The sequence below is a fragment of the Myotis myotis genome, unplaced genomic scaffold (assembly GCF_014108235.1).
Source record: "Myotis myotis isolate mMyoMyo1 unplaced genomic scaffold, mMyoMyo1.p scaffold_m19_p_1, whole genome shotgun sequence".
Taxonomy (NCBI): domain Eukaryota; kingdom Metazoa; phylum Chordata; class Mammalia; order Chiroptera; family Vespertilionidae; genus Myotis; species Myotis myotis.
Genome location: NW_023416313.1, coordinates 166553907 through 166567232, shown reverse-complemented (window position 1 = coordinate 166567232; position 13326 = coordinate 166553907). Strand labels below are relative to the sequence as shown.

The 13326-nt window shown below is 34.3% G+C and overlaps 1 protein-coding gene across 4 annotated transcripts in view; it reads left to right on the top strand.

The window, feature by feature from the left end:
- The window catches only part of COPS2 (COP9 signalosome subunit 2), a 32501-nt gene extending 20765 nt beyond the window's left edge, over positions 1-11736 (top strand). For 3 of the 4 annotated variants that reach the window (XM_036300935.1, XM_036300925.1, XM_036300945.1), the window contains 7 exons: positions 2362-2536; positions 3358-3536; positions 3619-3671; positions 6455-6552; positions 8349-8431; positions 8970-9028; positions 9654-11736. In XM_036300935.1, coding sequence (XP_036156828.1) covers positions 2362-2536; positions 3358-3536; positions 3619-3671; positions 6455-6552; positions 8349-8431; positions 8970-9028; positions 9654-9798 — 792 coding nt within the window. In that variant the 3' untranslated portion in view covers positions 9799-11736. The remainder of the gene's footprint in view (positions 1-2361; positions 2537-3357; positions 3537-3618; positions 3672-6454; positions 6553-8348; positions 8432-8969; positions 9029-9653) is intronic. The other variant, XM_036300953.1, reaches the window with a different exon arrangement.
- The last annotated feature ends 1590 nt before the right edge of the window (positions 11737-13326 follow it).

Genomic DNA, 13326 nt, shown 5'->3' with positions numbered 1-13326 from the left:
ACATTTCTTCTGTTTTAATCCTAACTTTAGTTCTTGTTTGTGGGATGAGGTACAGGTATTAATAAAGAACAGGCCAATCATTAATACTTAACTAAGAGTAAGCCTTTCTATTTAGTTATGCACCCTGTGAAAATCAGAAAGGATATTATAGACATATATAATGAAGATATTGTATATTCTAGTTTATAACGTGTGAGTCCCCTCTAACAGCACTATCCAGGAGTTGGTATGATGTGAGAAACACTGTATCTGTGCTCTCCAGTATTGTAGCAGTAGCTACGTGTCATTAGGCATTTGAAGTGTGGCCAGTGTGACAGAGGTGCTGAGTTTTATATTTCATTAATTAATTTAAAATAAAATTTTTATTGATTTCAGAGAGGAAGGGAGAGAAATAGAAAGATCAATGATGGAAGAGGATCATTGTTTGGCTGCCTCCTGCATGCCTCCCACTGGGGATCGAGCCTGCAACCCAGGCATGTGCCCTGACCAGGAATCGAACCATGACCTCCTAGTTCATAGGTCGGTGCTCAATCACTGAGCCATGCCGGCCAGGCTCATTAATTTAAATTTGAATCCCACATGGTCTGGACAGTTTACATCTATATAACTTTTAGCTATAATTTTTATATTTCCGTTTTGTGTTGATAAATAAGTTATTTGATATTAGTTTCAATTTTATGTAGAAGTACTATTTTTAGAAGTTTACGCTTTTCGCCCTGTCCTGTTTGGCCCAGTGGATAGAGCATTGGCCTGGGGACCAAAGGTCCCGGGTTCAATTCTGGTAAAAGGGCACATGCCTGGGTTGCAGGCTTGATCCCCAGTGGGAGGCATGCAGGAGGCAGCCAAACAATGATCCTCTCTCATCATTGATGTCTCTCTCTCTCTCTCTCTCTCTCTCTCTCCTTCCTCTCTGAAATCAATAAAAATATATTTTAAAAATAAAAAGTTGATGCTTTTCCAAAGCCATATATTATTATTTTAATTATATATGATTTCTGTGAATGTGAGGAAAGTTGATCAAGAATGTGTTCAAAATTAAATCACATTCCAATATTTTTATTTATTTGTTTTGCTCTTTTTAGTTTTTAAAAACAAGAAAAATGTTTGTATTTCATAATAGTTTTGCTTTACAAAGCAGGTCAGTCATTTATGAATTATTTCTTACCTACACATCTTAGGAAAGCCTACCTTGGTGCATAAATAACTGTCAGTATGGTCCTACATGGAATGGAAATTGTATAGAAGCCATTTCCGAATGAAAGAGGATTTTTTAGTGTATACCTAAGGAATGGGGAAATTTTGCCTGGTTTATTTTAGTGTATAAGGAAAATGGATTGTAAATACTACAGTGTAGCAGCGATGCTTGATAATCTGAATGTACAAATTGTCTTGCAGATCATATTTTTTACTCTGTTGTGATTCATTAGTGTGTAACTAAACAGAAGTTTTAAGTTGGAAGACCAAATAAATGATAAGTTTTGGCTTCGTATAAATTGGTATTTAATATTTATGATTATCTGACTATTGACCATATGCTATTTTTCTGAATATTGGCCATATGCATTTTGTGGTTATCTTTCAAAGTTGAACTCAAATGTTACCACTCTTGTTATTCTTTTGACATCCTCCAGGAGAGTTAGTCCCTTTCTCTTCCATTCCAACCTTAGGTACTTGGTTCATGCTTAAACTGCAATTGTTATCAATCTTGACACTTAATTTACTAGATTGTGAACTTTTTAGGCCAGGAACATTGGCTTATTTAACTTACCTCATAGTAGAACCAGTGCCGGGCACAAGGAAGACACTTGGGGTTTTTTGATTGAATTAGTGGATCTGAAGTGGTTGTGAAGATTTGGGGAAGACCATAAATAGCCTCCTAGCTAAAAACAAACATCATAACATTTTCTTTTTTAATGTTTTTATTGATTTCAGAGAGAAAGGCGGTTAAGGGGGGCGGGGGGAGATTTCAATGATGAGAGAGAATCATTGATCGGCTGCCTCCTGCAGGCCCCCAACAGGATTGAGCCCGCAATCCGGGCATGTGCCCTGACTGGGAATCGAACCATGACCTCCTGGTTCATTGTTTTATGTCCCATCACTGAACCACACCAGCCAGGCAAACATAACATTTTATACATAATATTATACCTCTGGCCACTTTTTTCTTACTGAATACCAAAAAGTATAAGGTTCCTTTTTGGCCATTAAATGTAGTCTTCTTAGGGCTCTAGGTCCCAATTAAAATGTGTAGTGCATTCTCACACAGAATAAGAAACTTGTAAGGTAAAAATCAAATAAAAATTACTAGGCTGACTGTGAATTCTATCTTGAATTCTAAAGTTTTATTATTTGCTTTCCTAGACTGATGATGGAGAAGATGACCTAAAAAAGGGTACACAGTTATTAGAAATATATGCTTTGGAAATTCAAATGTACACGGCACAGAAAAATAACAAAAAACTTAAAGCACTCTATGAACAGTCACTTCACATCAAGTCTGCCATCCCTCACCCGCTGATCATGGGAGTCATTAGAGGCAAGTTTGGTTTGGAGAGGGTGGGCAGTGTCCTGGAAGACATAGAGTTGTCATTGCATATAACTGAATGACTCTGAAGGTCATTTCTGTTTAAGTGAAAGTAATTGGCAAAGTAGTGAAGTCAATGAAATGATGTAGTCTTAGAACGAAATTAGGATGAATTTTTGTCTTGTAAATTTATATCATTGAAGATAATAATAGAAAATATATTATCATAAGTTCTATTCTAGAATTATAATGATGTATGAAAAATTACATTCTACTTCAGTTGAGAAGAAAGACTTGCAAATACTTGTTTGGCTGATCCTATATCATAAAAGGCTAATAAGCAAATTGAACCAACGGTGGAACGACCAGTCACTATGACACGCACGGACCATCAGGGGGCAGACGCTCAACGCAGGAGCTGCCCCCTCATGGTCAGTGCACTCCCACAGGGGGAGTGCCGCTCAACCAGAAGCTGGCAAACACAGTGGCAGTGGTGGGAGCCTCTTCTGCCTCCATGGCAGTGCTAATGATGCCCCACTGACAGCTTAGGCCTGCTCCCGACATCCCCCGAGGACTCTCGGACTGTGAGAAGGTGCAGGTCGGGCTGAAGGATCCCCCCTCTCCCAGGTGCACGAATTTCATGCACTAGGCCTCTAGTGTTTATAATAAAGAGCTTGCTTTTTAGAGTTAGTGTACCCTGGGGCTAGTACTGTTCATGTAATAGAATTAAAAGACTGGAAGCCAATGAAATAATTTTCATTTGATTTTTATAAAGTGGTCACTTGTTATGACACTGAAAATGTCCTCTTTTCTCATGTTCTATTCCTTTACAGAATGTGGTGGTAAAATGCACTTGCGGGAAGGTGAATTTGAAAAGGCACACACTGATTTTTTTGAAGCCTTCAAGAATTATGATGAATCGGGAAGTCCAAGAAGAACCACTTGCTTAAAATATTTGGTCTTAGCAAATATGCTAATGAAATCGGGAATAAATCCATTTGACTCACAGGAGGTATGTGTGTTCATTTCTATCAGCTGTCTTTCATGGAAATAAACTTTGTACATATAGTTAATTGTTCTTTTACTGTATTTAGGCCAAACCGTACAAAAATGATCCAGAAATTCTCGCAATGACGAATTTAGTAAGGTAAGATTCTATATTTCAGTTAAGGTAAATTTATTTAGAGCAATGAATAAAGGGGAGAGAGAGAAGAGAAATTTTTAGAATTCAGTTAATTCTCAACAATTACTCTTTTATATTTTGATTTGAAATATACCAAAGTTGTGAAATTTTTATCTTCTGAAGTCATGAGATTTTATAAAGTATTTGTTGCTTTTCTCACCTGTGTGCTGTTTTTCAGTAGAAAGCTAACTAGATGTTTTAAAACAATTTCACTGTATTTATTGTTTCTACCTGCCTTAATCCAAAATGAAATTCTGAATTGGTCCATATAAATCAAGAATTTTCAGTAAGACAGTTACTTTACTCATATATTTTAGAGTGGAAGGAAGGAAGAGAGACTGAGAGAGAGAAACATCGATATGTGAGAGACACATCAATTGGTTGCCTCCAGCTCACACCCCGGTCAGGGCATCGAGCCTGCAACCGAGGTACGTGCCCATGACTGGAATCGAATCTGTCAGCCTTGCATCTGTAGGCCAATGCTCCTACCACTGAGAAAACTGGTAGGGCATAAAAAAATCATTTAAAAAAAGTTTATCTCAGATAATTTTCTGAGGTAAGGAGCAGAAGAGTCATATTGGTAAGATACCTAAGGATATATTGATAGCTTCCATGGAGAGAGATATGACTAATGATGTTTAGCAACTGAAAAACCTGCTCTAATTGATATTAAATAAAATTATAGAAGACAAAAACAAGCAAAAAGCCTAGAAAAGTTGGCCTGGTTTTGCTATAGAAATCAGTGAACAAAAATTATTTTTCTCTGTGCCAGGAATAAATGGAGCCCAAACTTCCATCAACTTTCTTTGTAGAAAAGTATGAGAAACTTATTAATTTTTCAAGGCATAAAGAATGAAGTGAGGGACATAGGGCAGTTTTGGGGTTTTTTGCAGATATATGTAGGTAATTGACCTGACTAGACATTCTCTTTTTTTTTTTTTTAGACTAGACATTCTCTTAATGGTTCTTTGCATTTAAGGAAAAAAAGTACTGTTAGATTATAAATTCAGTCACCTACATATTAATTTTATATACTTGGAAAAACTAGCTATTTCATGATATTGTTTTAGTTCTTATGTAAAATGCTCTCACATACTTTGTTTTTACTTGGCTATGATTTTTATAAATTACTAGGTTTTCTTTTTTAAGGAAACCTTAATTTTAGTTGTAAAAATAATGACTTTATTTTAAGGGACTAAGAATGGTTAAGGAATAAAAACCTTAAATTGCAACATTTAAAAAAATCAGTTTCTTTACTGTTCATTTTTTTAGTCTATTTTAATAAATTTTTGTTGAATTAGTTTGATTTTAGTTATAAAAATAAATTTCTCCATCTTTATTTCAAATAGTTTATTCCACGTGCATTTAGTCACATTAACTAAGAGGTGATTTAGCTAGAGATTAATTAACTTCCTAACCCTTTTTAAAAAATTTTTTTCTAAAGTAACAACCTAAACTTTAAAACTCCTAAAGAAATATTATAAGTTTTTTCCTAGACCTTAATATTTTATCTAAATTAAATTAGTTAAATACATTAAAATGGATTAAAGTACTGATGTATCAGACCTTTACAAAACAATAGCTATATTTATTAAATCTTACAGTTTACTTCAGTGAGGCCTTTTATACTGGGACTTGGAAACATATTTTAGTAGTAAATTTTTACCCAAACAAGTGGCCTGTGGTGTCCCACATTTTGTATAAGATTTTCTTAAGCCACTTAAATAGCGGAAGACACTCTCTTAGTTAAAATATATGTGTGTGCAAGTGTTTTCACTACTTGAATATATCCTCCAGTGTATTTACGGTAATATATTTGGAGTAGGTAAGAAAGTAATGCTTCCTAATTTTATCTTCCTAGTCAGTTGCCAGCAGACTAGAGGAAAATAATTCCTGTTGAAGCACTTGAATCACCTGCCCCTAACATGAAGTTACATTGCGACCCATCAGATGGAAGCACAGCAGAGGGCGTGCAGAATGGCTGATGATATGTCTTACATATAAAGCAGACAGTGGTGCCATATCCAGAAGGTTGGCTTCTTCCTTCTCAGCACCTTTAGCAGTCCCCACAGTGTCTTACAGAATCATTTCAGGACTAGGTACTAGCTCAGGACTAGGTACTAGTTCAGAGAATCATGAACATAAATCAGCCTTTGGCCTTCTGCAGCAGGGTCCATCACTCTACTTTGGGTGTGTATCCCATTTAGCACTAATGGTCCACCACAGATATAATTTTCTGCTGTATAGCTCAGTGAAATTTTCAGCTAAAGAATTAGAAATCAAATGTTCCTTTTGAAAAATTTGGCAGTTGCTGGTAGCTTTCTAGAAGAAAAAAATTAGGAAGCTGCATTTCTGAATAAGCTTCAGAGAGGATATACTGTTGTATTTGAAAGACAAGGCCAAACTACTCCATAGGGGTTAAATGCACACTTTAATTTGAAAACATCAAGCATTAAACAGTCATTGAACTGTTATTAATTCCTACGATTGTGAGATTTATATTAGCTATATATAAATACATAACCAAGAAATTTATTTAATTTTTCTTTTATAAAACTGAAAGCATTAAAAAGAAAATTCATTTTAGTTGTAGAAGAATGTGTGTGTTCTTAACTCCGATTCCCATGACAGAAACTATAATTTAGGTTTTTGCATATAAAAATGGAGACACGGGCTCTTTGGGTTATCTGATTTAATATGTGACTTCTTCATGTTTGACAAAATATATACTTTTCTTTTTCTGTTAGTGCCTATCAGAATAATGATATCACTGAATTTGAAAAGATTCTGAAAACAAATCACAGCAACATCATGGATGATCCTTTCATACGGGAACACATTGAAGGTATATTCCTTTGGCTTCCAGAATTCTGTTTCTTTCTTTGTTACTATCTAAAAGTTCATCTTACAGGAGCTGAATAGACTTTAAGCTGTTTGTTTCCTATGTATTGCGAAGTGTAGCAATATTTCTAAATGTTGTCATGGAATAGGATACTCTCTAAAATTAAAGGTGTTTTAAAGAAATCACAGCCAGTTTCATATTAACATAATCAAGTTCTTATATAATGTCCATTTCATATAAGAATGGACATCATTGGCTGTCCCTTTTCCCTTTTTATTCTAATGTAAATATTGTTGCATTTTTTTTACTGATGCTTAGGTTTAAATATTTAGAATTGATTATTTTTTTAATATATTTTTATTGACTTCAGAGAGGAAGGGAGAGGGAGAGGGGGAGAGAGAGAGAGAGAGACACCAATGATGAAAGGAGAATCATTAATTGGCTGCCTCCTGCATGCACCACACTAGGGATCCAGCCTGGGCGGGCATATGCTTTGACTGGGAATCAAACCGTGACCTGGTTCAAAGGTTGATGTTCAACCACTGAGCCACGCCAGCTGGGCTAGAATTTAGTTTTAACAGGTAGCAAAAGCTTTGAAAGTAGCCCACTACAGTTAATGCTGAGATGCATTTATTTTGAAAGGCTAACATTGTAAAAGTAAGTGTGTGAGATTTCTTTTTATATGTATTTTATTGATTTCAGAGAGGAAGGGAGAGGGGGAGAGAGATAGAAACATCAGTGATGAGCTGATGAATCATTGATTGGCTGCCTCCTGCACACCCCATACTGAGATCAAGCCTGCAACCTAGGCATGTGCCCTGACCAGGAATCAAACCGAGACCTCCGGGTTCATAGTTCAACACTCAACCACTGAGCCATGCTGGCTAGGCAAGTGCTGTGAGATTTTTAATAAGTTCTGTTGGATTCACAAAGACAGAAATCATTCCTTTGTTCTGGGGCCTCTTTTATACTTCCAGTATTCCCACCTGTTATGGAGCTATTGGGGGTTTTTTTAATAAGCATTTGGAACAATAAAATTCCAGATGTATTAAGAAAATCCAAAGGATAGTTTGGAAATAATGTTTTTTGTTCCCCACCTTCCTTTCCCTTTCACTCAACAAACATTTTTAAAGATCTTATATGAACCTAGAATTATACTGTACTTTGTGGAAATAGAAAAATAGAAGCCTTATGCAAGAACTCCAATCTAGTATTTTTGAAAAAGGCACTTGTACATGAAGAAACTGAGGAAAGTTATAAAATCATTGTATCCTATATAATAAAAGCCTAATATGCAAATTGTCCCCTCAACTGGGAATTCTACCAGGGGCCAGCTGGCCAACCACCCACCGCCCCTCCCCCTAGCCAGCCCTACCCCTGATCGGAGTTGGGGTAGGGAGCCGATTGGGGCAGACCAGCTGGACCCCACCCATGCACGAACTCATGCACTGGGCCTCTAGTAAAATGTAATAGTCTAAGTTTTATAAGAGAGTATAAAGTAAGGAACTTGGCTGGTACAAATCATATCTTCTTGAAAGATGTTAACTACAGAGGAAATGATGAGTAGTGGGGTAATGAGAAGGCAGGGAGATATTTTAGGTAGTGTCATACATGAGCAAAATTAGGAGGTAATAACAAAAAATTATGGGAGAAACCTAATCATAATGTGCATCTGTTGGACCCAAATTTTTTTAAATCCAAATACCTTATGTCCTTGCCAGACTGAAGAAGTACATGATGATTCATAAAGATATACAAACTTAAATGCAAATGTATTATCTTCATTTTTGTCTTTTCAGAGCTTTTGCGAAACATCAGAACACAAGTGCTCATAAAATTAATTAAGCCTTACACAAGAATACATATTCCTTTTATTTCTAAGGTATTTATATTCATGGATCTTAATATTTATAATTTGTCAGTATATCTGTTTTCCATTTAAAAGAGTCTAACTTCGTAACATTTTGTAGTATTATGTTTCTTAAATACAGCATAACTTAAAAGCTTTACCCTTTTTTTAAAGCTTTACTTTTAATGGGAATTTTTCTGTGTTTTCTTGGTGTAAATTGAGTTAACAGAAAAGAGAAATAAGAATCATTAAATTTCTTTTTAAAGATTCTCTCAGCCTCAGAGAAAATTACAGAAGAGAGGGTAGTGGCTAAAATATATAATTGATGAAGAGTTAACCCCAACCATAATAAAATTGTGGTAAGAATGTACTTTAAAAGTTACAAAGTTAAATTTTATCATACCTGTGCTCAAAAATATTTTAAAGTGACAATGAAATTTGTTACAAATTTTCTCTTCACTAATTTTTCTTTGTGGTGGAAATGAATTTAAAATCAGAATGATAGTTTATATAAAATGGTGAATTTTTTAAAAAGTTAATTAGCAGAATTATAATTATTCTTTTGTCTTAGGAGTTAAACATAGATGTAGCTGATGTGGAGAGCTTGCTGGTGCAGTGCATATTGGATAAGTAAGTATTTGGCTATTTTTATCACAAAATGTTTAGGACCGTGAAGTTGGAAAAATGATGGCAAAGGTGGTAGCAGGTGAATTCTTGATTTTTATAAAAAACACCCTCTGGCTATGACTTTCTGCTAAAAGAGACATATATAAGTGTGATTTTTTAAAAATAAATGAATGAGGATATAAAGCACATGATCTCTGAAAAAGTTCTAAATGCTTTTTCAGAAAGATTTTTCATTCTGCAGATGGCTTATATATAGTTAAAGAATTATTTAGTGATTAGTATTTTTTATGTATTAGGTATGATATATAATAATTTTGAAATTATGTTTTTTAAAAGCAGTATGTTATTTAAAGCTTCACAGTATGTTTGTTCTTAATTGGATAAGTCTATACCTGTTGGTTCTTTCAGTGAAATTGATGACAGGTAGCTGAAATATGGTTTCTGTCTAGAGTTTAAATAAGACAATGAATATTATAATTAATCCTGAACTCAATCATTTATAATGTAGCTAGCAGCGGGATGGGGCTTTTTGCATTTATTGATATTGTGGATATTTAAGAAATACTAGTCTAGAAGATATGCTTAGTGAAAGTAGCTTGTAGACGTGACTTCTTTCATTTATTTCCAGCACTATTCATGGCCGAATTGATCAAGTCAACCAACTCCTTGAACTGGATCATCAGAAGAGGGGTGGTGCCCGATATACTGCACTAGATAAATGGACCAACCAACTAAATTCTCTCAACCAGGCTGTAGTCAGTAAACTGGCTTAACAAAGAACAAGCTTTTACAGACATACTTAAGGCAACAGTGCAGAGATGTAATTCTTAAGAACTGGGAATGGCAAAACTACTGTCGGTTGATGTGTCCTGAAAATTATTGGAGTTATGGCAGAAGTGCTTTTTTTGATCAACTGGTTTGTGTTTTGCTGCTGCATTTATCCCAAGAAAAACAGCTTTAATCTCCAGAAGAAAACCAAAATGCCATGGGATTTATGCTGTATTGACATCTTGCCCTAAGCATACAACATCATAGTAATTTGTCATGGGCAACATGACCAGAGAGAAGATTTTTGTCATGATTTTAAATACACTGACACGCTACTGTTGGTTAAATTTAAACATGTTTTACCTACAGAAATTCTCTCACAAATAACCTGCAATAACTTGAAATGCATACCCTTTTGAACACTTCCTTTTCTCATGTATAAATTAAAATGTTTGCTGCATTTTGCAAAATGTCAATTCTCCAAAATGTGTCCGTAAATTTCTGTACCTGCAGTGTAGTAAAGGTTTAGATGAAACCCCATAATTATAGTGGCATACTGTCACTTAGGTTTCAAGCAGCAAAATAAACAGTGCAGCTCAGAAATTGTAGTTTGGTTCTTGATGTTTTTATTACACTTGGGGTTTTTGTTTTGGTTATTAGTACCTTAGAAATTTCAAATTTTATCGTCAGTTAACAATTTTTAAAAGCCTGAGAGCAAATAAGTTAGTTGTTTGCTTTCAAGTTTTTAAAATAAGTCTATTGAGAAAGTAAGTAGAACTAGTCTCTAACAAAACATTTGCATAGTACTTACTTTAACAGTGATGCTTTAAAGGAATAAAATTCTTTTTTTTAAGAATGATATTCCTTTTTCAAAGAATAAGTTCTAACTCTCAGAATGTTCACTTTAAACAAATATGCCAGAACCATAGACAGCTAAATGAATGTTACTCTGCATAGTGATCATACTGGAAAATTATTTCCTAATTCCAGCTACTTACCATTGCTCAAAGTCTTGGATTTTGCTCTTTTAGAATTGCATTCATAGCTAATTTAAGTCACACAAGCTATTACACCTTGTGTGTGTGTGTGTTTGTTTTTAAAGTACTACCAAGCTTGAATGTCTTATAGTTACCATTATTTGGCACTGAATAACTTTTGACCATTTCTAAAAATTAAATCAACCTTTGAGGTAATCTTAGAAAGTATGCAACTAACTGGCTTTGGAGGCAGTCCCGAAAGAGTTTTGTAGGTATTTTGAGCAGTGGTAATATAGTTAAGAGAATGAACTGTGGCCTTCCAAGGTGACTTACCTTAAAGGATTCGCAGCTCATTTGAATGTATTGAGATTCGGATTTATTTGTTTCATTAAAAAAAAAAAAGTTCACATTATTTTATAGTATCAAAAGGAAGAAGTAAGATTAAGATAATTTCTTTGGTTTTTCTATTGCTTGTTATTATGTTAAAAGAAGTGAGTGGCAGTTCAGAAGGAAGACTGTTTGTTGTAACTGAAGAATGACAACCAAGAATTTTTGATCATTAAATCAGATTTTATAAACAGTGGAAGGAGCATGGACTTAAAACAAGGCATGCTTATTCGGTTTTGTCAAAATTTTACGAAAATATGTGATATATATTTATACTAAAACTATATAATCCTTAGATTTAGGAAAGCAATCAGTTAATGTCTTCAGCAGATTAAAGCAGTATTAAATACAGGTGCAAGTTGGAAACTGTAGAAAACAAAGAAAACAAAGGACAAAATGTCTCTGGTAGGGAATAAAAAAGTTTAAGATATAAATTATGTGTATTTTCTTCTCTTTTACATAAATTTGTGAAAAGTGTGCTAAAATTTTTTCACAGGAGTGATTATTAGGATTTATTTTTCAATATAATTTGGAGACCGTTTGTTACCCAAATAAACATGACAAGTTTCTGTGCCTGTATTCACATATGTATGTGATAACTCTGGGGGGGTGGGAAACCCTATTTACTCTGAGTTAATGGAATTAGAATACAAAAGATTAGAATGATATGATTTAACCCTTTCTAACTCTTACAGTGCCCAGTCCCCCTGTGATATCTTTGCTGTGTTCAGTGGTGTATTTTCCTGTTTCTACAGGGAAATCATGCACTTGTTATTCTTCAGGAAACTGGGCTAAATGTATAACAGAATTCAAAGTTACATCATAATCTTTAATGTGATTGTGTGAATCACATTGGCTTTGTTTAATATTCCCTAGTTAGAGGCTTAATCTTCTTTTTTAATCATTTGCCACATTTGTTCCAGAATACAGGTTTTTGATAATATTAACAGTCTGACTAATTTAACAATTTACTTTTCCCTTCAAACATATTCTATGTTCTTGTGCATCAAATCTTGTAGAGTTGAAATCTTGAGAGATTGCTTATCAAACATAACTAAATTGAAGAGAAGTAAAAAAAAAAAATGGCAAGTTCTTAACACATAAGTCCTTTCCTTTTGTGAAAACTGAAGTAACAAGTAGCTTACATCTGATTGTAATCCCTAAACCTGGATAAACTCCCTGCACAGCATACTTTGGGTACCACACATACATACTATCTGTTATAAAAGCTGGATTTCCATTATTCATCCTAGCTCTTTAATTTTTAAATTGTTAATTAAATATTTTTCCTCCGCATCTGAATGTAGCATAACTTTTTTTAAAAAAGATGATGGTGTATGTAATAAGTATTGCTTTCATTATCTATGATGGACCCTGGCCAAGAGGCTCGGTTGGAGCATCATCCCGTACGCCAAAAGGTTGTGGGTTCGATTCCAGGCCATGGCACATACCTAGGTTGCAGGTTCAGTCCCTTATTGGGGCATGTACAAGAGGCAACCGATGTTCTCACATAGATGTTTTTCTTTTCCTTCCTCTCTCTCTAGAAATGAATGAAAACATCCTCAAGTGAGGATTAAAATAAATCAAATATCCATGATGGTAAGAATTTTTAAAGACATTTTCTTTTTTAATCAATAGTCTTTATGATTATTCAGGAAACAGGTAAGTACACTTGTTTTGGGGTAGTGATGAGGTGAAGGGTATCTAATAAGCATATACAGCAGATTATGTTGGGACAGAACTTAGTTTAGTCCATAGGATAACAAGATATTTGCCTAATGGAGTCCTCTTTTTAAGGGACTCAGAGATACTCTAGCCATTTATTACCAAGGCTGCTTTGTAGAAAATACTATTTTAAATAAACTTGCAAAGTTTTTATATAATTTAGGTCTTTAAAGTGAAACTTTAGCATACAAACTCTAGTAAAGACCGTTTTATTCTTTATATTGATTTATAATATCTTTTTTGGATTTATAACACCTTGAAGAAGACAAGCAACATTTTGAATTGAGGTATGTAACAAATAATAAAGGAATTGGCTTTTTCAAATTTTTTGGAGATAAAATTGACATAAGAAATTGACTTTTTTTGTTTGTTTGTTTCTGACCCAGATAATTATTCCATAAATTGTAGTTACTAGTCATCATAGTAAAGTACTTTTGGGGTTGA